Source organism: Arachis ipaensis, chromosome B8 (genome assembly GCF_059453495.1).
Source record: "Arachis ipaensis isolate K30076 ecotype BB chromosome B8, ASM5945349v1, whole genome shotgun sequence".
NCBI lineage: Eukaryota > Viridiplantae > Streptophyta > Magnoliopsida > Fabales > Fabaceae > Arachis > Arachis ipaensis.
This window is the reverse complement of record NC_142443.1, coordinates 34,996,173-35,022,329: the sequence shown is the minus strand read 5'-3', so window position 1 is coordinate 35,022,329 and position 26,157 is coordinate 34,996,173. Positions and strand designations below refer to the sequence as shown.

The window sequence follows — 26,157 nt, the reverse complement described above, 5'->3', positions numbered from 1 at the left end:
TGTTCCTTCGGTGCTTTTTGTTGTTGTTAATCATTGTGATGAGCTTTGTTAAAATTTGCACTGCCTATGTTACTGATTCACGGATTCATCCCTCTTGTCATCATCATCGGCATGAACTCCAAACCAAAACCCCAACTCTCTGGATAAAATTGTAATGAAAGCTGATTGGGACTTTTTCTTCTACTTAAGGTATGAATCAGAATGATGAGGCCAAGTTGTGAATGCACAAGTGTCAACGGACTACAATATATATTGAGTTTGTGATATTAGAAGGGTGTAATAATAACAATAATGGAGTCATGTTATTTGAATATTGAGGTTTAACATTTAAACTCTCAGCTTCTCAGCCCTGTTTGATTCTTCTTCTCAGGCAATTGAATTGAATCAACCAGGCCTTCCTTTTCTTTTTCTTTTAGTTGATTCTTAATTTTTCTAATATATGTAGCTTTCTGAATCAAGTGGATCAGATTATGTAGGTTTCTTGATTTGGGATATTTTCGGAGACGCATTAGAAGAGTTATTTTATTATTATGTTTGCTATAAAAATATTCACATGTTGTGTATGCTTGTGATTGTTTCGGTGTTTACATTTTCTTTCCAAGTCACTTGCTATGGTTGTTCTTTGAGTTAAGGCTTTGTATGTGTGTGTGAGAACATGTGATAATGTTGAATGCTGTTGCATCTAATAGGAGTTCTTGGAGTACCCTCATCTTTGGTCTTTTGTAATTTATTTATTATTTTATTCTAAAACAGTTTTTTCGGTTGAACCACTGGTTAGACCGGTTGAACTAATGAACCAGTGACTAAAGCGGTTTGATGACCGGTCCGATTTTCAGAACATTGGTAGGGACTAGGGAGTGAAGTAGTTGAGAGATTGACACCCTGGTTTGTGGTTTCTTTGGTTTTGAAGAGGAACAATCCAACATCTTTGAAATCTCCGTCTCACTACAATACCCCCAAGCAACATTTTTTCTTATTTCTGCAACCGAATGCAAGCTTTGCTTCACCGTTCCCCTCTTATCCGAACCTCACATTCTTCCTTCTCAGCTATGGCTTCTTCTTTCCTCACTCTCCCTTCTCTCTCTCTCAACAACTTCCCTTCTTCCCCATCAAATGCACATTCTAGAACCTTCAACCTTCCCCTCCTTCGATCTAGGGTTTTCATGAGCGTCGCTTCCGGATCTCAGGTCTCCGTTCTCAACGATGCTCCCTTCTCCGATTACAAACCCTCCAACGCTTTTCTTTTCCCCGGTCAGGTAAACGGACAATTCTGATCCGCATTTTTTATTTCATTATTATGAATATAATATATTTTGTTTATTCGATGTATGAATTTCTGTATTAATGTGATTGCAGGGTGCACAAGCCGTTGGAATGGGAAAAGAAGCTCAGAATGTGCCTGCTGCTGCTGTTCTGTATAAGAAGGCAAATGAGATATTGGGGTAGTTGCTGATTTCGTTTTATAATAACTATTTTCTCATGTTTGTCTTTTTATTCATTTATTTAAATTCTATGATTCTGGGTTCCTTGTTGTAACTGATATTGTGTATTCTCTGCCTTTAGGTAAGATCTTCTTGATATATGCATCAATGGCCCAATGGATAAGTTAGATTCAACTGTTCTTAGTCAGGTAAAGTGGTAAATCTTTTTACTTCTTTTTGGGTAGGTGGTTGTTTTTTTAACAATCTATTGAACATGAATTTAGAATATAGGGTACATCTTAGTTTTATCGTTAAAATAATTAGTGGAGTATTATGGAGTTGGTTTATGTGCGAATAATTGAGCTAGGCAACTTTAGTTAAATGATTGCTTGTCATGCGGAGGGTAATTAGTTTTGGTTGGATGGATATTTTTACAGTCAATTCACAGATTGCTGTTGTTAACTTGTGCCTCCAGCATGTGTATTTCATTCAACCTTTTTATAATGTGCAAATACTAAATATCTTTGGCAGTTAATTCATTCCTGGGTCAAATCCCACCAAGAATTTTTCTCCTCCTCATCGTGTCTTTATTTATATTCAAGAATAAAATAAAAGAATTAGTGAAGTAATAAACAAATTCGCCTTTAATAGAGATCTTTTATGATTATGGTATTATATTAGTGAGTCCATACATAGTTATCCACCAGTCTGTTCTCCATGTTTATTTTTGTCGCATATAAAGATTTACATGGGCATAATGTTTACCAATTTTTTTCTAGTTCTTCAGCCTGCTATTTATGTCACAAGTCTCGCTGCTGTGGAGCTACTTCGTGCACGAGATGGAGGACAACAGATTATTGATTCTGTTGATGTTACGTGTGGTCTAAGTTTGGGAGAATACACTGCTCTTGCTTTTGCTGGGGCTTTCAGGTGATTTGCCAAGATTAGTAATTAATATATAACTGGATTTTGTAATGCTTTCCCCTTATGGCCCCCTTTTCTTCATAGTATTCCTCATGTATCAAGAAATCACTGTAAAACCAAAGGAATAGCAAGTACGACATATATGCCCCTTCTTTTTGGTCATGGTGACCTATTCTGTCATAAAAGTACCATCTGTTAGAACCATTATTTATGAACCATCAATAAAGTACGATTTTATTTTGAGTTCAACTTTGTTCTTTAATTGACTTGCTATCAACCCATGTATTTATTTGAATTGTAAGCTTTGAAGATTGGACTTAAGTTGGTCGAATTGAGGGGAGAAGCCATGCAGGTAAACAATGTGTTCCAATTTCTTGTCTGACTTACATCAACTTGTTTGGATAGAAGCTCATAATTTTTATTCACAGAAATAACTTCCGCCCTTTATCTAGGATGCTGCTGATGCTGCTAAAAGTGCCATGGTTAGTGTCATAGGACTGGACTTGGAGAAGGTCCAACAATTGTGTGATGCGGCAAATCAGGAAGTACCCGAAGCTGAGAAGGTTCAAATTGCCAATTACCTTTGTCCTGTAAGGTTCTTATGGATCTGATTTTTAACAAGCTTAGCAGACAAAATTTAGTGTCTAAATTTCTCATCACTAGCTTCTTTTTTATGTTTTTTTGTTTTCTTAGGGTAACTATGCTGTCTCAGGGGGCTTAAAAGGAGTAGAAGTGCTGGAAACTAGGGCAAAGTCTTTCAAGGCTCGAATGACTGTATGAACATATCTCCAAATCTTATCTTTCCAATGCTAACTTTCCTAAAAAGTTTTAATGCCTTTCACTCTATTCTGCAGGTTCGCTTAGCTGTTGCCGGTGCATTCCACACTAGTTTTATGGAACCAGCTGTGTCAAGGTTGGAAGCAGCATTGGCAGCAACAGAAATCAGAACACCAAGAATACCAGTCATCTCCAATGTGGATGCACAACCACATGCAGATCCCGACACTATCAAGAAGATATTGGCACGTCAGGTATGCTGCTGAAACTCCATCATGCAGAAATACATGAACGGGAAATAATTGCATTCTATACTACAATTTGCAGGTTACTTCCCCTGTTCAATGGGAAACAACAGTGAAGACTCTTCTAAACAAGGGGCTGAAGAAAAGTTATGAACTAGGACCTGGAAAGGTAGGATACATAGATAACAAATACTGTTATGGTAAACAAATACTGCAATGGGGGAACCGGTATTAGCATTTCAAAGGTGGAGTCCTGTAGTTCTTAGGGTTAAGTACACTTTATCTCCATGACCACACGATGTCCACTTAAGCCACTGGATTTTAAAAATGTGAAAATCAACTTTTTGAGTTTTGAATTTTTCTAAATGTGTGGATTAACCATGTTGGTTCTTTTCCCAGAAATTAACAAAAATAACACATTTAACAAAATTTAGAGCATCAAAATTCCATATTTAGGAAAGTTGATGGAAAGTTCACATGATGTGAAGGACTGGAAGTAAAGTACAACTAAACCTGATTTTTATAACTCTGCTAACATTTATTTTGTTGTTCTCTTCTCAGGTAATTGCTGGTATTATCAAGAGAGTGGACAAAGGTGCTGATATTGAGAATATAGGTGCCTGAGAAGTGAAAAGGCAGTGAAACCTTGCTTCTTCTGTGACTTCCAAATTCCAATCAACCCAATAGTAAACCAACATTTTGTCTCGTACAATGTGGGAGAAAAGGTTGCATCCTCAAATCAAGAGAACATGGAGCTTGGGAATTTTGTAAACATAGATTAGGTACAGTTGGATTTGAATGCCAATTTTAAAGTTCAGTTTTAGTTTTAACTTTTAAGAATTGACACTATCATGATGAACGTGTTGGACTGCTGAATAATGGGTTTATTTATTAAAAGATATGTACCTAATAAACATTGTCATAGTTGGTGTTCCTTTTTTTAAGCTTCCCAGTTCTATTGGATCAACCATTGGTTAGTAAGATCATAGTTGAGGATTGGATGGTTAGGTGGAGAGTAAAGAAAATGCTTTGGTGACAATACTTTTTTTTTTTACTTCTTAGGAAATTCATTCGATTGACAAGTTAAAAAAAAGATTATTACTAATAGAAGTTCTTAAATTTTATTTTAATAAATAAATAATAAATGTATTGGAGATTTAAATATTGTATTATTTTACTAATTTTTTTTAAAATTGATAACGTTAATACGTGTCTTTAAGCTAAATCGTAAGTTTAAATAGAGAAATATTAAGTGATTAACATTTTTTGGCATATATTTTGAACTAATACTAAATAAATTTTTTTATACTAAAAATATTGATACTTAATATTTTTCTTTTAAATTATTGTTGTTGTTGGATTAATAGACACTAGGATAAAACTTGAGACAGTAAAAACTATGGCAGTAGATAAATTGCATTTCTATCTAAGTTTCATTCTTTTGATTATAATAAAGAATTTGTGGCACACCAAAACGTCGCAATTTGACAAGGGCATTAGCACAATGCTCCGATACAATTAAAGCATACCATGATAACCATAACTATGAATATCCTAAATCTTCATCCTGGCTTGTCTCATTTTTTTCATCATCTCCATCAGATATTGTCGATGTGTCATTATCGTTAGAATCCTAAAATACACAGAACAAATCATTCTCTAAGTGTTTTCTTGCATGCCTAAATATCTTTAAAATATCTTAAAGTATCGTTTTAAGTAATAAGTGGAATGTTTTAGATAACTCTTGAACTTTGGTTCATGTGCAAAGTTGAATCCAAAGTTTTAAAAATGTGTTGCATCATTTTATTACTTTAATGTGTTGAATTGCACATTTCAAAAACTAAAGCAAAGTTAGGGACTTAGGGGGTTATTTTTTTTTTATATTATTTTCCCAAATAAAAATGAAGGTGGTTTGTTCAAACCTGATGATAGTGGCGGTGAATACTACTATGTATGCCTCCAATTGTCCTAATTATTATGTACATGGGCACAATAATTCCCCTTGCCCTTAATATAAACACCTAAAAAAATAAAAATAAAAAAGAAGTTAGACACATTATTCAAAAAGCAGATATTTATTTAAGTTTCTTTTCAAAATAAATAAATAATGGTGGAAACCAAGTACTTACAGTAAGAATTGTAAATGGATAATCTTCCATGTCACTTGTAAGCGCTGCAAAAAGATGTCTTACAAGCAAGATGAGTGTAAACTGCATAACAAAAATGAAACAATAATGTTTATTAGTTTTATTCATACCCTGACCCAATAATAAAGGTCCAGGATCCAAGCAAAGAGGCCCAACCCAAAGGGTTGGCCTTCATCTAGTACCAGCCTTCATCCCAAGAAGTCGGTACTAAACACGACCTACTCCAAAGAAGTCGGACACGAGGGTTAGCTGGCAGATAACACTCATTCGAATGAGTAACTGCCCCTAGAAACTCTCTAACCACTTCATAGAGCCATATCTTAACCTCCCTAAGATATGGGAACGGTTATCCACCTAAAAAGGTGGCACTACTTCAGCGGTGGTTATTGGTTCACCACTATAAATACACTGACACCATTCAGGTATCTCTAAGTCCCAATATTCTCTAACCTGCTCACACTCTTGCTAACTTAGGCATCGGAGTGTCTTCGCAGGTACCACCCCCCATTCTTTCACACGCACAAGTCGGACGGAGGAGCACCGAGTAGCAAATCCACTCGAAAGCCACCTCCTTCATACGTTTGGGCCAACCAACGCCATCCAACCCATTAATCTCCAGTTACCCACCGTAACATTGGCGCCGTTGCCGGGGACCCGAGAGATCAACCAGTAATGGCGGATAGATCCCCTGAAGAGGGTCATGTGGAGACGGATTCTGAGCAAGAGAATCTGAACACTGGAAACAATGAGGCAGACCAGACCCTTCACCAGGAAGCCAATGATCAACACAGGGAAGGCACCTCCGGAATCAAAAACCCGAAGGTAAATTCCTCAGAGGGGCGCGAATCAGAAAAAGAAGGACCATCCCACGCAATTGAGCTCATGGGATTGGTCCACAGTCGCCTCGAGCAGCTAGAACAGGAACAGGAACGACAAAAGGAAACCGAAAAGAACCTAAAAGAGGAGATGGAGCGACGAAAAGAGTTAGAAAGAAAACTCTTAAAGTTAGAATCCTCCCTCAAAGGTCAGAACTCCCACGACGGTAGAGAAGATTCGCCCTTAGGGGAGAAAGATCCTTTTAGCGAGGACATAATGAGGGCAAAAGTTCCGAGAAACTTTAGAAGCCCCGATATGGACCTCTACGACGGAACCACTGATCCAAAGCATCATCTGAGCAACTTTAAAAGTCGGATGTATCTGGCTGACGCTTCTGACGCTACGAGATGCAAAGCCTTTCTAACGACTTTGTCAAAAGCAGCAATGAAGTGGTTCGACAGTCTCCCCCCGAGATCTGTCACCAGCATTGACGCCCTAGTAGACTCTAGCTCGGGGTATCAATACTTGTCGTTCATGGACGCCTACTCGGGGTATAACCAAATCCCGATGTATGAACCAGACCAGGAAAAAACATCATTCATCACGCCCAGAGCTAACTTTTGCTACGTGGTCATGCCATTTGGATTGAAAAATGCAGGGGCCACATATCAGAGGCTGATGAATAAGGTGTTTGCCCCTCACCTAGGGAGCTTAATGGAAGTGTACGTCGACGATATGCTGGTAAAGACCAAGAAAGAAGTCGACCTCTTGTCTGACCTTTCACAAGTCTTCGACACCATAAGGTTGCACAGGATGAGACTAAATCCTGCAAAGTGCGCCTTCGCGGTGGAGGCAGGAAAATTTCTAGGATTCATGCTAACACAAAGAGGAATCGAAGCCAATCCCGACAAGTGTAGAGCTATCCTGGAAATGAAAAGCCCGACTTGTTTGAGAGAGGTCCAACAGCTGAATGGCCGGCTAGCAGCTCTCTCCAGATTTTTGGCAGGATCAGCACTAAGATCCCTTCCACTGTTCTCCCTGCTGAGAAAGGGACACCAGTTTGAATGGACTCCTGAATGTGAGGAGGCATTCCAGGAGTTCAAAAAGTTTTTGAGCCAACCTCCTATTTTGACCCGACCTATGGCTGGAGAAGACCTTGTACTATACTTATCTGTAGCAGACAAGGCCATCTCATCCGCCCTGATAAGAGAAGACAAGGCCGGTCAGCACCCAGTATACTTCATCAGTAAAGTTCTGCAAGGCCCTGAGCTAAGGTACCATAAACTAGAGAAGTTTGCCTACTCCTTAGTAGTAGCCTCACGAAGGCTACGGTCTTACTTTCAAGCTCACACAATAAGAGTCCGCACGAACCAACCCATGAAGCAAATCCTCCAAAAGACAGATGTTGCAGGAAGAATGGTTCAATGGGCAATAGAGCTCTCCGAGTTCGACTTGAAGTACGAAACTCAGACGGCGATTAAAGCCCAGTGCCTCGCCGACTTCATTGCAGAATATGCAGGAGATCAAGAGGATAAACCAACTACATGGGAACTCTATGCAGATGGATCCTCCAACAAAACAAGAAGCGGCGCAGGCATAATATTGGTAGATGAAAGGGGAACCCAGATAGAGGTTTCCCTCAAGTTTGAATTCCCAGCTTCAAATAATCAGGCAGAATATGAAGCCTTGATTGCAGGATTGAAGCTGGCAGAAGAAGTCGGTGCTACGAAGGTGATGATATACAGTGACTCTCAAGTGGTGACCTCCCAAATAAGTGAAGAGTATCAGGCAAAAGACCCAAATATGAAGAGATACTTGGAAAAAACTCTGGAACACCTTGGGCGCTTTGCAGAAACCAAGGTCACGCACATAACTCGGGACCTAAATAGCAGAGCAGACGCCCTATCCAAGTTAGCAAGTACCAAGCCAGATGGAAATAACAGAAGCCTGATCCAAGAAACTCTCCATGAACCCTCAGTGGTAAAAATAGAAGACAAACAAGAAGTCTTTGAAGTGGTCGGATTGAACCTCGGATGGATGAACCCCTTAGTCGAATTTCTGAAATTCGACATCCTCCCCAAAGAGGAAAAAGAGGCAAAGAAAATTCGAAGGGAAGCCCAACACTATACCTTGGTGAAAAATATTCTCTATAGAAGGGGGATATCAACACCATTGTTAAAGTGTGTACCGACCTCAAGAACCACCGAGGTATTAGAGGAGGTACATAGTGGAATCTGCGGGAACCATCTCGGAGCAAGGTCATTAGCCAGAAAGGTGATCCGAGCTGGATTCTACTGGCCAACCTTGCAGAAAGATGCCACAGACTTTGTGAAAAAGTGACAACCATGTCAAATGCATGCAAATTTCCACGTGGCCCCCCCAGAGGAGCTCATTAGTATCACCTCTCCATGGCCCTTTGCAAAATGGGGAATGGATTTGTTAGGTCCTTTTCCCCAGGCGCCAGGACAAGTCAAGTACCTAATAGTGGGAATAGATTATTTCACAAAGTGGATAGAAGCAGAACCACTGGCCACCATCACTGCACAAAGAAGTCGGAGATTCCTCTACAAAAATATAATCACAAGGTATGGGATACCTTATTCCATTACCACAGATAACGGAACCCAGTTCACCGACTCCACCTTTAGAAGCCTAGTAGCCAGTATGAACATCAAACACCAGTTCACCTCAGTGGAACATCCACAAGCCAATGGGCAAGCCGAGGCAGCCAACAAAGTCATACTAGCAGGGCTGAAGAAAAGATTACAAGATGCAAAAGGAGCTTGGGCAGAAGAGCTCCCACAAGTACTATGGGCTTACAAAACAACCCCCCAATCCGCCACTGGAGAAACACCCTTCCGACTAGTTTATGGCGTAGAGGCCATGATCCCAATAGAGGTTAATGAGCAAAGTCCAAGAGTGATTTTCCACGACGAGATCGGAAATATACAGGGGCACAAAGAAGAGCTCGACTTGCTCCCCGAAGCCCGAGAAGAAGCACAGATAAGAGAAGCAGCGTTGAAGCAAAGGATGACTACCAGATACAACAAAAAAGTCATTCGAAGGAGTTTCACCCCAGACGACTTGGTCTTAATCAGAAACGACATTGGAGTCAACAAATCTGGGGAAGGAAAGCTCGCTGCAAATTGGAAAGGACCATACAAGATCAACGAGGTCTTAGGAAAAGGCTATTATAGGGTAACCGACTTTGACGGCAACGAGTTACCAAGATCATGGCATGCTTGTAATATGAAAAGGTACTACAGCTAAAAAGCGAACCCTACTCCCTGATGTACTCTTTTCCCAACTTCATGATTTTTTCCCAAAATTAAAGGGTTTTTTCTGGAGAAGGGTTTTTAACGAGGCATCATAGTAGGGACTAAGGGAAAATAAATTATCAAAAGCCCTTAGTAGCAATAAGGTACCTCCTCAAAGATCTCTTTCATTTTAAATATCTCTTTTAAATTCCCTTTTTATTCTCTTTCTACGAAACGCGCCGATTTAAGCTCGACAAAACGTGAAAATCCCATGAACCGACCTAGATGGTCGTCAGGATAAAACGACGAGGTACAAGTCGGCGTAAAAAGGCTATAGAAGTCGATCATGATAAACTCGGGAGCAGTCCGACTCATAAGTCGGAAAGCGAAGCCGAGTAAAATTAAAATGAATCGCAAAAGTAGCCTAAGTCACGAAAAACTCAATGAAACAAAATTGAGTACTAGGAATAACAAAAAGAGATAGGAAAAACTAAGAAAAAGTTATAAGGCTGCCTTGAAGATAAAAAAAGATTCAGAAAAGCAGGCAAGCCCCAAAGAAAAGGTTTTTTCCAGAAAAGATCAAAAAGTCAAAAGAACCACGAATAGAAAAGCATGCGCGCATAAGGTAACTCAAAACCCTTATCCAAAAAAGGGCATTTATTTAAACGCTAAATTAAACCCTTATTAAAAAGGGTATCGAAAATTTGTTTTGTTTACAGCCCTAAAAGGCCAAAAAATTGTTGCAAACATCAACAAATAAATATAAAAGAGTTTAAAAAGAGGGGCCACAGGCCGGGCCCCAATAGCCAAAATCACTTCTTAGCAAGAGGAGTAGAAGGAGCACCACCAGCAGAGTCGGAAGGAACGCCAGGAGCAAGGGCTGGAGAGGAAGTCAGAGGAGCAGTAGAAGAACCCGGAGCGTCCTTAGAGCGAGGAGGGGACTCTATGACCCTCTGCCCCCGAGTCTTCAAATCGGACTCGGACTCCACCACGGGGACAGGAGGATCCACGATGGAACCATCAATAACAATCTTATCAGGGTCCAAAGGAGAAAGGTCCAAGTCAGGAGCAATGACTCCGACCTGCTCCTTAAAAACCCTCCAAGCCTCATCAGCACCATCTGCAATAGAGTCCTCTAACTCGGTATAGGCCTTCCGGGCATTCAGCAAGTCGTTCTTTACAGACACAAGATCATCAAATAAACTGTTGTAGCTGGCTTGCGCTGCCTTCCTCAAATCCACCTCCATGTTGCATTGGGCTTGCAACTTCCTCCCACTCTCCTGGAGATTATCTCTCTCCTCCCTCAGCTTGGCGACTTCCTCCTTCAACTTCCCCTCATGCTCCTGATATATGAGAAGCCTTCCTTCCAGCTCTTCGACCCTCGAGGTCATCCCTAAAGAGCTGAGAGGGGCCTTCTCGAAAATATCCAAGAGTTTGCCACAAACCCCTGCCGCCTTCAGGCTCTCCTCAACCAGAGTGGTAAGGTGGCGCCGAACAGAAACATCATCCATGTTTATGCGAACGTTGGGATAGATGTTCTTTCGGACGAATGCAAGAGCATCCGCCTTCGCCTCACCAGAAGAGCCAGACTCTAAGGTCTTGCGCTTCTTATTATCTGGTTCAGAAGAAGGTCGAGCAGGGGGGTGGCTGAGAGAAAGTTGAAGAAGAAATTACAATGGGCTGAGAGGGAGTCCCAACATTCCGAGGAGGAGGAGGAGGAGAGATAACTGCCCTGGCGCCACCAGTCCTGGCGCGAGACCTTGCTTTAGCCTCCTGGACCCTTTGGTAAGATTCCTGAGCGTTTGCCTTTACCATCTCTGAAAAAAGCAACAAATGATAGATTAGACAAGTCGGATAAGACAAGTCGGAAATCCAGCAAACAAATAAAAGCTACCTAGCTGTGCCTGGACAAAGGTCGGAGACCCCTGGAGAAACTTTTTTGTGTCCAAGTATGGGGCCCTCCCCCACACTTCTCGGAGGAACCCCACAATGGCTGCTTCTACCTCATTTAGGTCATCCATACCATATTTCTCGCGGGGGGAGGCCTCCAGCCAATATAAAGGAAATCGGGGAAAAGAATTATCATCCAGGAAAAAGGGGTGGTGACCCTCTACAGCTTGCACTTTGAAAAAGTAGTTCTTGAAGTCGTGAAAGGATTCGTCAAAAAGGGTGAAGATTCTCCGACCTTGTATGGCTCGGAACGACACCCACTGTTGTTTATTGTTTAGCCCACTGAAGGGTTTTGTCATATGAAAAAGATGGAAAAAAATCTTTAAAGAAGTCGAGAACTCTAAAGCCTGGCTGATAAATTGATAAATTTTCAAAAAATCCCAAGAGTTGGGGTGAAGATGGGTGGGAGCGACTCGACAGTGACGCAAAACAGATATCTCAAAATTTGAAAAAGGAAGAAAAACACCCAAACGGGTGATCATGCACTCATACATAAAGAAAAAATGAGGGGCCGCCTCATTGACTCTTCCAAAACAAACCCAGTCTTCAGGACCCGGGACTACCAATTCATATTTTGGTTCGTCATCCTCAGAAGTACAAATTCTGTGATGAGTGCGAAGGTTGGTAATGAACTCAGAATCGACTGAGGGCTCCTCCCCTAAGACCGTGACATCAACCCAGTGAGAGAGAGCATCTACAGAAGCCATTTCTTTTTATAAAAAAGGGGGTAACAAAACCTACAAGGGGAAAAGAAAAATCACCAACACGGTCTCTAAAGGGAGGAGGATGCGAAACTAAAGTCTGCAAATCAAATTTATCTACAAGGGCATATTAAAGAACTAACATTTATCCGGAAATAAGGGTTGGAAGCAAAAGCCTTCGAAAACGCAAGAATGCAGCACGAACGAATGCAAGGAAAATTTGAAAGATCGCAGAAACGAAACAACGAAAGAGAGGGAAAGTATTTATAAGAACGTTAGGGGCATAATGGTAAAATTGGGGCAATCATTAATGAAGATGCACCGTTACCAAGGCCATTAAATCCCTACGCACACCCCTAACGGACACGACGCTTGATTAGACGTAACTGTCAGAACCAAAAGGTCACGAAAAATCACGTCGGTTTTTAAACCATCACGTCGGTCCTCTTACAAATCGGCTACGACCCCGAGTTGAATACTCGAACCCAAATCCTAAAAAGAAATTGGGCTCGAGTAGGGGCACTGTTCATACCCTGGCCCAATAATAAAGGTCCAGGATCCAAGTAAAGAGGCCCAACCCAAAGGGTTAGCCTTCATCCAGTACCAGCCTTCATCCCAAGAAGTCGGTACTAAACACGACCTGCTCCAAAGAAGTCGGACACGAGGGTTAGCTGGCAGATAACACTCATTCGAATGAGTAACTGCCCCTAGAAACTCTCTAACCACTTCATAGAGCCATATCTTAACCTCCCTAAGATATGGGAACGGTTATCCACCTAAAAAGGTGACACTACTTCAGCGGTGGTTATTGGTTCACCACTATAAATACACTGACACCATTCAGGTATCTCTAAGTCTCAATATTCTCTAACCTGCTCACACTCTTGCTAACTTAGGCATCGAAGTGTCTTCGCAGGTACCACCCCCCATTCTTTCACACGCACAAGTCGGACGGAGGAGCACCGAGTAGCAAATCCACTCGAAAGCCACCTCCTTCATACGTTTGGGCCAACCAACGCCATCCATCCATTAATCTCCGGTTACCCACCGTAACAAGTTTATTAGTTGACTTGGCTAAGTTCAATAAATCATTGGCATAAATACGGCTAGAAAAATATTGGGAATTTCGCTTTGATTAGGTGGTGATAACCCAAATTAATTAGATCCAAAATGACTAGTATTCTTATGATTTTTGAAATAAATAAGCCCATTTAGCTTATTAAAGTGGTTTCTTTCCAACAACATAATAAGGTGCACTATATAACATCAAAACTACAAGCTAATTATTGTGAAGGAGTGTGGATGGAAGGTGATCCAACCCAAATTTGTAATCTCTTGGACATCTTGTTTGAAAAGGATGAAATCCGTAAACGTTTTTTTAAAGAAAAACAAAAACGCATAGAAATATCTATTGGAATCCTAATTTGGCTATAAATTTCTAATGTGCAATTATTATTATTATTATTAACTTTCTAATGTATAATATTTTCAGATAATATATATTAGTAAATTCTACTCTACCCTTCCTATAATAATCAAGGTTCAGAAAACCGGACCGGTCATCAAACCGCTCTAGTCACTGGTTTACTGGTTCACTGGTCTAACTGGTCCAACCAGTGGTTCAACCGGAAAAACCGTTTTAGAGTAGAATAATAAATAAATTATAAATACACATTCTAAAATATAATTATAGTCTGATATAAATCTTAAAATATCTTCGAAATTTAAAACACTACATAAAATATCATCAACCAAATACATATGATCTTATTAAAATCCAAACTCAAAAAAGAGATGTAGCATAAAGACCACTACTACCACCGCCACTTTGATATAAATCAGCATCAATTTCACCTAATAAAATAGAAATGTTATCATTATATTATAAACTAACAACATTCTAATAAACTATACTTTATTGCTTTCCCAGTACCCTTTCCCCCCATTCTGCTACTGCATAATTCCCTTTGAACAAAATTAAACACTTCCATTCAACTACAGACTGCTCCAATTTTCTCATTCTTTCTTTTAAGTGTTGCCGAATTTCATGATTTTTCTATCATTATAAATTTACTCAGAGTAAGTTAGCCAATTTTGTGTTTCCTTTTTTCCTTCAGTTTTTATGTACTATGTTGGTTCTATTTACATTATATCAGATCCAAAAACCAAGCTAAATGCAATTGTCATGTATAATCAATCATGTTCAATAAAGTGGTTAAAATTTGAAGAAGGAAGGCTTCACATTTCTTTGCATTGTTGCAGCAACTGAGACAAGATACCTGAATGCTAGCAATTGAGAACTATGCCCTCCGAATGAACATATATGAAATCAAAAACAGCCACAGCAATAAACATTAACAATTCTATCTACACAATGAACATTAACAATTATGCAGAACAAATTTGAGAAATTCAGCCAGTCAACAAATATGCAAAACCAAGTCAGTTTCCAGCATTAACAAAGTACAAAACAGTAACAAATTTGAGCTACAAAACAGAAATTTGAGCAACACACAGAAATTGAACTACAAACACAAATTGAACTACAAACAGAAATTGAGCAACACACAGAAATTGAGCTGCAAACCAAGTTACCAACAAACAGAAATTGAGCTGCAAACCAAGTTACCAAGAAATAGAAATTGAGCTGCAAACCAAGTTACTAACAAACAGAAATTGAGCTGCAAACCAAGTTACTAACAAGTTACTAACAAAGAAGTTCACAGAGGCAAAGAACAAAGATGAGCAGAGACGAGTTACTCACCGCGCGACGATGAAGACGATGGGACGGGCTACTGCCTGCTGGTGTTGAGAAGATGAAGACGACGCAGATGGATGGCTACTGGGCAGGGAACCAGGCGAAGAAGGAGGGTTACTTGGGCTGACGACCAGGCGAAGAAGAGGAACGAAGAAGGAAGAAGATGAGCACTGAAATCAGAAAATGCACAGAGCAAGTTCACAGAAAATTAAGCCGAGGTCTAAGTTCAGTTCACATTGAGGACAAAGAGAAAGAGAACATGAGCAGAGGTCTAAGTTCAGTTCAGTTCACAGAAAATTAAGCCGAGGTCTAAGTTCACAGAAATTGAACAGTTCACATCGATGGAAGAACATGAGCAGAGGCGAAGGACAAAGAGAAACGAGCAGAGGACGAGTCACTCACCTGGGGTCGATGGAGGGCTACCGGTGTTGATTGTTGAGGACCACCGATGAGAGGCTACTGCATGCTGGTGTTGAGACTTGAGAAGACGAAGACGATGGAGATTGAGAGCTACTGGGCAGGAACCAGGCGACGATGGAGATTGGAGGGTTGCTGGAGCTGAGGATGGTGACACCACGGGGGCGAAGGATGGCGACAGGGGGCTATGGTTCAGGCAGCGCGGCTAGGGTTCTCCTTCTCCATTGGAGATGATTCAGATGATGATTGATGAATGAATGGGGTCGGGGCTCGGGGGAAGAAAGGGGGTGGGGTGCTCCACGGGCGGGTCGGGTCGGGTATATTTTTTTTATTTTTTTAAAACGTAAAACGGCGTCGTTTATTGTAACCGGCCGGTCACCGGTTCGGTTCAACTAGCCGGTTTTTGACCGGTTCGCCGGTTCTTGGGCGGTTCTTCTTTCCACGGTTTTCAGATAAGGACCGGACCGTTTATAGTGCCGGTTCGCGGTTAAACCGGTCGAACCGGCCGGTCCGGTCCGATTTTCAGAACCTTGATAATAATATATACATTACCTTCTGATATGTTACTTTTTAATTAGTTGTTATGTTAACTATGATTAAACTATTTTGTAATTAAATTATAATCTAAAATGGGTAATTATATAATTTACTAAAATATTAAAAACTGAATATTTGCTTCTTTCGCAAATTGAATCCTAATTCTCTGTAGCTCCTCTCCCATTCCGTCGCCGCCGTCGCGCCACCCGAGCATAACCGCCTCGTTGGGTGTCCCGTTCTCTCCGTCTGTTGTGCCGTCGCCGACCTCCAAAGCATCGCCGCTGCTGTCGTCACAAGCAGCGCCGCCGTCCTCAGGTATCCTTCCTTCTCACTCGATCTCTGTTTCTGCTTTTTCTCAGCCCTTGACGACGTCGTTCAAGCACCGTCGCTATAGTAGTTGTTGTTATCACGGCTCTCCTGCAGCCTTGTTGTTTCTGATTTTAGGCTTTTGTTATGTTTGTTCCTTTTGTGGCAGTTCATATCAAATTTCTGCATATGCTTCTTCTTAATAAGATTTGAAATATTTTTATTGCTTATATATAGAACTGCCAGCTTATTATTTCAAGGAAAAAAAAAGAAGGGGGGTCATAACATGCTCATCCATTACTCCTAATTATGATAAAAAATTTAAAATTGTTTTCTCTGAAACTATTGTTTCAGACAACTTTGTGATTCAACTGCAGGTTTTCTTTGGCAGCTCATGCTTTCTGAGATGAATAAAGAACTCAAAGGATTAAGGTTCGATTTTTCTTAAACTGATTTAATGCTTTCTTGATTCTAGAATACTTATCTAATTTGTTATTCCTGCAGATGCGTGGTGAGTGGTTCTGGAAAGATTGCAATGCATGTTTTGGAGAAGCTAATTGCTTATGGTGCTCTTCCCGTTTCCGTATCAGGTGATTTGCTGTGTTATGATGTTAAGAGGCTACTGCACTGGCTGTGAGACTGCATGAATTCTTTCATTCTAATAAGAACACAACCATTCACCTCACTATTTCTTGCTAGATTTCATCTTAATACCAATCATAATTAAGAATTCTTAGTTAACTCCATTTCATTATTGTCAAGAAATATGAATATTTCTTATCAAAAGCATTTTTCAGATTCTAAAGGATATTTGGTTGATGAAGATGGATTTGACTACATGAAAATACAATTTCTGAGATACATCAAAGCTCAACAGAGAAGTTTGAGGTTTGTATCAATTCTATCATTCATTCATTTTTGCTTCGTTTTTGTAAAACTGTACATATTTTTATGGATTTTGTTTATAGAGACTATTCAAAAATATATGCTCGGTCCAAATACTATGATGAAGCAAAACCCTGAAATGAAAGGTGTGATCTTGCATTTGCACGTGCTTCACAGAATTAAATTAATCCATCCGATGCCATGAATTTTGTTAATTCAAGTTGTCGTATACTAGTAGAAGGTAGTTGTTTTTATAATATATTTTTGGGTCTTTACCCTCTTTTTCTCATTCTCATATGTAATGTAATATTATTAATAATATATACTCATGGAGCCACTTGTTGTATACTTATGGAAGCCACTTGTTGGTAAATCCTAGGTTGAAACATGCCTTGTACCCCGGAGGCAATTCAAGTTCTATGGAAAGCTAATATTCTTGTTGCTCCTGCAATGGCAGCTGGAGCTGGAGGGGTTAGATATTTACTTTCTTTTTCCTATGTACATTAGGTTTATTGTATTTATATTTCATTGGGTTTGTTCTGTAAAGTAGCCCCTTGGTGGCATCTATGGTGTGATGCGCTTGTAGATTACGTTTTACGCAACTGCATAAGTAGTGCATCAAACATTTAGTATTAAAGCTTATACATTGTATTACTAATCAAATTTTGCATTATCAAGCCTTATACTATCATGTCCATGTTATATAATGTTCAAAACAGGGCATATAAGGTAGATAGATGCTTAGCTGCTCATTCTAAGGACAAACTAACTTCATATTATGTTGTACATAGTGCACATTAAGCAAGAATCAGAGTTTATAGTTTTTTTTTTAAATGGAACCTTTCAAAATTCTAAATAGAAGTCACGTTATAATCAAGCTGAGACTTTTTTTGTTGGCAATTATTAAACCCTATGTAATATGAGGAGAGAAGCCCTAAATCTGTTTCATTTCAGAATTCAGTATTTTTGGGCTTGAAGCTTGTGTATCATTTTCATGTTTATCTGCAGGTATGGTGGTATTGAACTTTGGGTGATTAAAATAAGAGGTAGTGCTTTCCTATGGCACCACGTTCGCTGCATGGTTGCTGTTCTATTCATGATTGGCAAAGGCCTGGAATCTCCAAATGTGGGTGCCTAAAACTCTCAACTAAATCACTTTAAAATTTTGTTTTGCTGCTGCCTTGTTCGTCCTTTAAGATTGTCCGGTAAAGTCATTCCTGTCTGACGACTGATGACCGCAAGTGTATTATATGACATTTTCCAATTTTACTTGCCGAAGCCAATTTTAGATCCTAGGAATGTTCATCCTTTTTAGTACTTTGAGCTAAACATTTCACTGCTTAAATATTTGTAGGTAATTGATATGCTACTGGACACTACTAGTATCCCAAGGAAACAGTACACCATGGCTTCGGATATTCCATTGGTTCTTCAGTCGTGTGAATTTGAAGATATTAAGTTTATATGCTCATGAGGTAAATCTAATTTTTTCCTAGATTACAGAACATGGTGACTTGTTGTTTCACTGGATTCTTCCTAGAAATCCAGTACCAGTTAGCATATTGGAGATGCATCGTCTTTCCAATTTTTCTTCTTCGCTTGCCTAGCTGTGTGCATTTTATTTAGAGAAATTCGATACTATCACTTTATTAATTTATCTTGTATATAGATTCTGGAGAAGCACTGCGTGTACATTTGGTGAACGAATGCCAAACTTACCAGCTTGAAGCTGCTATCTTTCATGAGGCACTTCGTAATTGTGTGCCTTTATTAGAAGGTACAGCAAAATGCATTCCCGAGTTAGTGTTGCACTCCTTGTGTTTACAATGGTCTAATGTTGATAACTGATCCTTTTCCAGATCAACCTACTCGAGGAATAAAAAAGAAACCTTCACATGTCCCTATTATGCTGCGACCAACTGAGCGTGAGTTTCGGTCACCTATATTTTAAAGTTTGTATAGAAATCTACTCAAATGCATATGTCTGGAACGTTTATGAATTTTGTTCTTGTAAGCTTCACACCAGATATTGTTTACTGACTTATTCTTACTGAACTAAATGCAGAATCATGTGAAGAGCGCCGCTCCAAATTCGACTCAACATGAAGGCCATATTCATACTGCTCATCTCAATATTGTAGGCCTTCCTATATAGGTTGTATTATCAAATGATCACTTTTTTCCTAATTGAAAGTTCTGATGTAGATTGTAATCTTTTTATCTAGGCTGTTGAAGCCCCTCTGAGATTTTATTGTGAGCAAAAAAGTCAAAGATAATTAATTATCAATTGTTGATGCAAAATTACTCACCCTTACCTGCTATTTACTTGGATACTAGCACTTTGTTGTATTTAATATTTCATTCTTGTGAGTAAATGAAATGACTCAAATGAGATTAACTGAAATGAGTAATGACCAAAACTGAATGCAGCTGAACAACAATTTGCCTGGTTTTGACACTTTCAGCTTTCAAATTTATGTTTTTTTTACCAAAGATAGGTAGACTCAAATCCGCGATCTCTTATATGAGTATAGGGAGACTAATTATATAATATATATTTTATGCTGGATCTAATTATATATTTTAGATACACTTTTTTAAAAGGTAGCTACTTCCACGAAGAGATGATGTTGTAAACCATTAGATGATTTAGTCAAATATGTCAAATCATTTAATAGTTCGCAATATCATTTTCATATAAAGATGACTTTATTGAAATAATCACTATTTAAAATTTCCTTTTGATAAGTGATTTATAAATATTCGTATTCAAACACCTGAAGAGCTTAGGGTTAGTGTTCAGATCTTGATAGGATACACAATGTTGAATTTACTTGAAACTTCTATGAAAAAAACTGCAAATTTTGCTTGATTTCCGTTACAAACATGGAAATAAATTTGCTAGTTGCTATGACCAATTTTGTTGGGGAGCGGGGGGTTGGGGGGAAGAAAGAAAAAGGACAAAAGCTACTTCTAAAATGCTTTGCCTGTCCATGTTTCCAATATTTGGTGCTTCGAAGGCTTCAATCAAACTCCTCCAAACCTGTCATTCAGCATGTGGGAAAAAGGTTAAATCCCCTAAACAACTTAAATCCCTTCCATACCTTTTCCTCGATGATGGTGGGATAAGATAATCATAATGGCCCTATGCTTGTTAATTGTTATCCTGTATATCAGTATATGTACTAGTGAATGAGCCCGTACGATGCACGGAAATAAACAATTTGGACTTAATGATACAATAATTTATTATTACTTTTCATAAAAACTGAATTAAAAAAAGAATGCTTCAACATAATAATATACGAATGCTCCTATCTTGAAGACTTGAACTAAATTTGCATTCATGAAGATACTTAGTCTAAATCTTAACAGAACTATCTGAACATGTGTCACCAAAAAATCTTACAGGTCTGGGTGTTGTAAAACAAAAACTCACCAATGTGTCGTTCATCCCTTAAAGAATGTACTATTTCTATACTTGGTACTTGGTAGGAAAAAAAAATAGAATTTACACTAAAAATTTGCATTGATAAGTGCTACATAACACACTGGTTCATTGTGCTTTTCCACCTTGAAGATACACACATCATTTTCATTGTGCCAAAGAAGGATCCTCTTCCGTGCAACTTCACAGGCTTCTTCATTTGTCATCACATCCCATAAACCATCACTAGCTAGAATAAGGCACTCGTCATGTTTCTCCCGTTGCACAAACTTCACTTTCGGTTCTGGAATAATACATGGTTTCAAGTACCTATCACCTATTGGAGAAGAACTAAGATGATTAAACTAATTGCAAGGAACTAAAATGCTATATTTTTTTAGCAAAAAAGAAATACTTTTTCGTAGTGTCCTATACAAAGGCTGTACCATTTTATTCATTTTACTAGAAACCATAACCCTTATCAAGAAAAAGTTTACAGTAACTAGCATCACTTCAAATCCAACTACATTGACATAAATATGCTGCAGAGATGCCAAAGGCAGATACATACCTATGGATTTTGACATTGCCAAAACGCCAAGAACTCGGTACCCTTGCCAATGTATGACCCTTCCTACTGCAGCTTCTATCCTTGCCCACTCATCCTCCCTATTTGGCTGCAAACATGAAGTAAAGTCTCCTCTATCAGATGGCTCCAATTTTTAACTCATGAAAAACATTGTGAAAATAGAAAGAAGTGCCTTACTTTGTGGTCAGCAGACAATGGAATGCCTTGTTTTCCGCGATACACGACGGCTCTTGAATTCCAACAATTTGTGACTATTATGTGTGATTGACTCAATATGGCAACCACTGCAGTGGAGCCAGCAGTCTCAGGAGCAATTGGTTCGATTGTAGACTCTAGTCCACCACTGTTATTTCTGCCATTACCAACTTGAATTCCTCCAACTTCATCATCTACTTTCTGAAAACAACCTACAAATGCTTTCTTCCAATGGTCTTATAAAGAATCTCCCAGTTCTATTTCTGCCAAACTTGGTTGTGCAGCTTCTATCTCCTCAATCAAAGCTGAATGCAGGCGTTTTCGGCAGTAATTGGCAAGCTACCAACCAAAAAGAATAACAAAATAAAATCCAGTTAGCGTCAGACTTCAATAAAAGTTGTATAATTTTATTTTGTTAGTGATTTTTAACTAATACCTGAAAGCCTCCATGTCCATCATAGACACCGAAAAAGTGGGCCAATGATATTCAGTTGGGGTAGCCACTATATTTGATTGTCACAAATTGAATTGCATGGATAACTGGAAACATCATGTGCATAGAATACATAGTGGACATGTAAATTATACAGGAGTTAAAGAGTGATGGCATTAGTTGGATTGTAGTGCAGTGGGAAATCAAGCACAGCAATAATCTGCATTTCAGCTAAATTTCAAAAGAGAAAAGAAACAAAATGCTGAAGACCTACATATCACATTCTCGATGACATATAAAGCTTCCAAGAAAAATGATCATCATAATTTTGTGACCACAAAATATCAACTGAATGAAGGGTTAATAACTCAAAACAAAACAAATAAAAAAACAGAAAGATGAGTTTAGTTATATTTATAGGTCTATGATTATTGGTTTTGCATAGATTAAAATAGAACAACCAACTAACCATAAAGTTATGACATATTGCCTCCATAGGAAGAATTATATTAAAATTGAAAACAAATTTTGGTTTTGCTAATAGAGGACAACAGAAATTAAAATACCAATAATATCACACTATCACAAAAAATTAATGTAATCTGATACTATATGCATTTAGATTTGGAATTGAATCCTAAACGAAGACAAAATGCATAAAGCACAAATCAAGAGGGCAGAATAGATTATTTGTTTTTTAAAAAAATAAGTTAAAAAGAATATCTTGCCAAACCATATATCCTAGAGGAAGAACCAAACATAACAAAGGAACAAAAAAGATAATGAAGGACCTTAATTATTTTTCTTTTTCTTTTTTTTTTTTAAATTCAATCCAGCTAAAACATTACTGATGAACACCGAAACACTAAATCACATCGATTACAATCAAACAACAAACAATTAAAACAAAAAAAAAAAGAAATAAATTAAAGTAAATAATAAATTTAAGCAATTAAAATTGGTTCCTAGAATTAAACAATGTAAAAATTAACTCAGAAGGCAGAATATATACAACAATCATACAAAAATTAACTCAGAATATGTAAAAATTAACAAGAAAAAATTTGGCCATGATCCCCAATTTAAATTTGAAATTTCTTGAAGTAATTAGATTCTTGTAGTGTTTATGAAGAAGGGCCACGACATGCATGATTGCAGAAACAGGAACGAAAAAATTTTAAATTTGACCATGATCCCCAATTTACATTTGAAAGTTCAATAGGCGCACACCTTCAGATTAGAAATGGTTCTTAATTGAGATTTGATTACACAATTGTTGAAGCAAGCAAACCCTATAATAATTACATGAGCAAAAGTTAACAAAATAAAATAAAATTAATTGAAAAGCTGAAGAACTCACTGCGGCAGAGAGGGTAGAGAAGGATCGCGATGACAAGAAAAGGAATTATCATCGAAGAACTCACCGAGCAGTCGACGACAAGAAAAGGATCGCGACGGGAAATCGAAGAGCGCCGGCAAAAAACGAACGTGCTCGTGGGTTCTGTGCACGTGAGTGACGCTAATGGGAGAAGTGGGATGCTCGGTTGAGGCTAGTCCGGCTGCGACGGCAGCCTCTGGCTGACGGAGAGTAGCTCGGCGATGGAAAAGCGGGATGTTGCTCTGCTCTAATAGGGTTTAGGGTTGGGTTTGTGAGAGAAAGAAGGGAGAGGGGGACGGTGCCCTTTGTTTTCGAACAAAACGACGCCGTTGTTTATGCTTTAGCGAACTGGGCCTTAAAAAACCCGACCGGTTTGACCGATTGTTCAGTTAACCATCGATTTAGTCGATTTTTTACCCGAGTTTTTGCACAACGGTTTTGTGTTCTCTTTCCTTTGGAATTTCTGTTTGTTCTATTCCATCTCTTTTTCACCAAATAATAACTAGTTATCACAAATCACACTGCACTACTGTCAAAATTTCCTCCCTATTTTCTTCAAACCTGTCATTTAATTTTACAACAAAATATCCAGAATTAAGCCTTTTTTTAGTTTATTATATAAATAATTATGTTGGAACTATGCTTAATAAATGGATGAAATGAGAAAAAAAATTATTTCTTTGTCAAAATATGCTAATCAAACTCTTAATTTATGTGTAATTAATTATCATCTAATTTTGTAAAATCATGCGTATAATTTTTAGTTATAATGTGTTGTGTAAGGATTGTGTGTCATTCTTTGTTCATGATAGATTATATTATTATGGTGAATGTTATATTATGTGAGTTAAGTAAATTTTTTATATGTCTCTTAAAATGACTCAACAGTAATTTCTAATATATAACTAAATATCGTATAAACTAACTCCACCAAGTTTATTAAAGATGTATTTCGAGGATAGGATACTAATAAAAGAATGACCTAAACTAAAAAAATGGCTAACAAAATATGACGTGCAGTGTCTCAGCAAATATAAAATGCGCTGAATTTCAAAAAATAATTCTTCAATTTTTTTGTAATCGTGACTGTTTTTTTAGCATATCTTTCATATATGCATGTGCCTTATCCATAATTTCTGACTTCTTCATATTGAATTCCTTACTCACTAAGTCAATCGCTAGCCTCATCCTATCATTGTCATATACCTAGTAATTTTAAAAAGCACGAAGCAATTTGAATAATATATATATTTAGATATATATAGCATTTTTCTCTAATAATTATACACAATTTAGAACATGAACTAGATCGGTCACCGTGATGCCAAAATTATCAGTCCACTGGTGCACGAATTGTAAATCACACTTTTCACAACTCGTACCACTAACCAGCAAGTGCACTGGGTCGTCCAAGTAATACCTTACGTGAGTAAGAGTCGATCCCACGGAGATTATCGGCTTGAAGCAAGCTATGATTATTTTGTAATTCTTAGTCAGGAAATCAATGATAAGAGTGATTATATTTATGAAGAGTAAAAAGCATAAATTAAATAGTACTTGTTATGCAGTAATGGAGAACAGATTGAGGTTTTGGAGATGCTCTGTCTTCTGAATCTCTACTTTTCTACTGTCTTCTTCTTCTCGCACGCAAGTCTCCTTCCATGGCAAGCTGTATGTTGGTGGATCACCGTTGTCAATGGCTACCATCCATCCTCTCAGTAAAAATGGTCCAAATGCGCTGTCACCGCACGGCTAATCATCTATCGGTTCTCACTCATGTTGGAATAGGATCCATTGATCCTTTTGCGTCTGTCACTACGCCCAGCACTCGTGAGTTTGAAGCTCGTCACAGTCATCCCATCCCAGATCCTACTCGGAATACCACAGACAAGGTTTAGACTTTCCGGATCTCTGGAATGGTCGCCAATAGTCCTAGCCTATACCACGAAGACTCTGATCATGAACCGAGAGGCTAAGAGATACACACTCAATTTAAGGTAGAACAGAAGTGGTTGTCAGCCACGCGTTCATAGGTTGAGAATGATGATGAGTGTCACGGATCATCACATTCATCATAGTTAAGTACAAGCGAGTATCTTAGAACAGAAACAAGCGTGATTGAATAGAAAACAGAAGTAATTACATTAATTCATCGAGACACAGCAGAGCTCCTCACCCCCCAACTATGGAGTTTAGAGACTCATGTCGTAGAGATACAATGTAAAACGTGAAAATGTCATAAGGTCCAAAATAAATCTCCAAAAGTTGTTTAAATACTAAACTAGTAACCTAGGTTTACAGAAAATGAGTAAACTATGATAGATAGTGCAGAAATCCACTTCCAGGGCCCACTTGGTGTTTGCTGAGGCTGAGACTTGAGCTTTACACGTGCCTAGGCTGTTTCTGGAGTTAAATGCCAGGTTGTAACATGTTTTGGGCGTTTAACTCCAACTTGTAACCTGTTTCTGGCGTTTAACGCCAGAATAGGGCAGAGAACTGGCGTTGAACGCCAGTTTGCGTCATCTAAACTCGGGCAAAGTATAAACTATTATATATTGCTGGAAATCCCTGGATGTCTACTTTCCAACGCAATTGAGAGCGCGCCATTTGGACTTCTGTAGCTCCAGAAAATCCACTTTGAGTGTAGGGAGGTCAGAATCCAACAGCATCTGCAGTCCTTTTTCAGCCTCTGAATCAAATTTTTGCTCAGGTCCCTCAATTTCAGCCAGAAAATACCTGAAATCACAGAAAAATACACAAACTCATAGTAAAGTCCAGAAATGTGATTTTTATTTAAAAACTAATAAAAATATACTAAAAACTATGTAAAAACAATGCCAAAAAGCGTATAAATTATCCGCTCATCACAACACCAAACTTAAATTGTTGCTTGTCCCCAAACAACTGAAAATCAAATAGGATAAAAAAAAGAGAATATACTATAAATTCCAAAATATCAATGAAGCTTAGCTACAATTAAATGAGCGGGACTAG

General features: G+C 38.5%; 2 protein-coding genes and 2 pseudogenes across 4 annotated transcripts in view; 2 read left to right on the top strand and 2 right to left on the bottom strand.

The window, feature by feature from the left end:
* The first annotated feature begins 848 nt into the window (after positions 1-848).
* The window catches only part of LOC107613410 (uncharacterized), a 121,454-nt pseudogene continuing 96,145 nt past the window's right edge, over positions 849-26,157 (top strand). Inside the window, exons 1-10 of the transcript XR_015896271.1 lie at positions 849-1,256; positions 1,357-1,442; positions 1,564-1,630; positions 2,209-2,351; positions 2,648-2,697; positions 2,798-2,935; positions 3,039-3,119; positions 3,200-3,376; positions 3,450-3,536; positions 3,929-4,149. The product of XR_015896271.1 is annotated as an uncharacterized LOC107613410 (transcript). The remainder of the gene's footprint in view (positions 1,257-1,356; positions 1,443-1,563; positions 1,631-2,208; positions 2,352-2,647; positions 2,698-2,797; positions 2,936-3,038; positions 3,120-3,199; positions 3,377-3,449; positions 3,537-3,928; positions 4,150-26,157) is intronic.
* On the bottom strand, positions 4,911-11,098 carry LOC110265458 (uncharacterized). The gene is made up of 5 exons (XM_088495523.1): positions 11,033-11,098; positions 10,670-10,762; positions 5,497-5,577; positions 5,290-5,388; positions 4,911-5,000 (listed from the first exon to the last, which is right to left on the bottom strand). The coding sequence occupies exons 1-5, from the start codon at positions 11,096-11,098 to the stop codon at positions 4,911-4,913; spliced, it is 429 nt and encodes a 142-aa protein (XP_088351649.1).
* On the top strand, positions 16,092-19,474 carry LOC107614435 (uncharacterized). Its single transcript, XM_021109241.2, has 9 exons — positions 16,092-16,265; positions 16,611-16,688; positions 16,761-16,846; positions 17,054-17,144; positions 18,150-18,267; positions 18,496-18,616; positions 18,811-18,918; positions 19,001-19,066; positions 19,207-19,474. The coding sequence occupies exons 2-6, from the start codon at positions 16,651-16,653 to the stop codon at positions 18,613-18,615; spliced, it is 453 nt and encodes a 150-aa protein (XP_020964900.1). The 5' UTR covers positions 16,092-16,265; positions 16,611-16,650; the 3' UTR covers position 18,616; positions 18,811-18,918; positions 19,001-19,066; positions 19,207-19,474.
* On the bottom strand, positions 20,461-21,920 carry LOC107610876 (putative protein phosphatase 2C 6; annotated as a pseudogene). Its single transcript, XR_015895655.1, has 4 exons — positions 21,789-21,920; positions 21,335-21,691; positions 21,140-21,245; positions 20,461-20,905 (listed from the first exon to the last, which is right to left on the bottom strand). The product of XR_015895655.1 is annotated as a putative protein phosphatase 2C 6 (transcript).

Bases quoted from the DNA above. Each gene is read 5' to 3' on its own strand.
- LOC110265458 (XM_088495523.1), bottom strand. From the start codon at position 11,098: ATGGATGATGTTTCTGTTCGGCGCCACCTTACCACTCTGGTTGAGGAG. The intron at 5,578-10,669 runs GTCGGAGTCATT...TTTGTTATGCAG, and splicing joins GGAGGGTTTTTAAGGAGCAG to TTTACACTCATCTTGCTTGT. The intron at 5,001-5,289 runs GTTTGAACAAAC...TGTGTATTTTAG, and splicing joins TTCACCGCCACTATCATCAG to GATTCTAACGATAATGACAC.
- LOC107614435 (XM_021109241.2), top strand. From the start codon at position 16,651: ATGCTTTCTGAGATGAATAAAGAACTCAAAGGATTAAG. The intron at 16,689-16,760 runs GTTCGATTTTTC...TTATTCCTGCAG, and splicing joins AAAGAACTCAAAGGATTAAG to ATGCGTGGTGAGTGGTTCTG. The intron at 18,268-18,495 runs GTGGGTGCCTAA...AAATATTTGTAG, and splicing joins AAGGCCTGGAATCTCCAAAT to GTAATTGATATGCTACTGGA.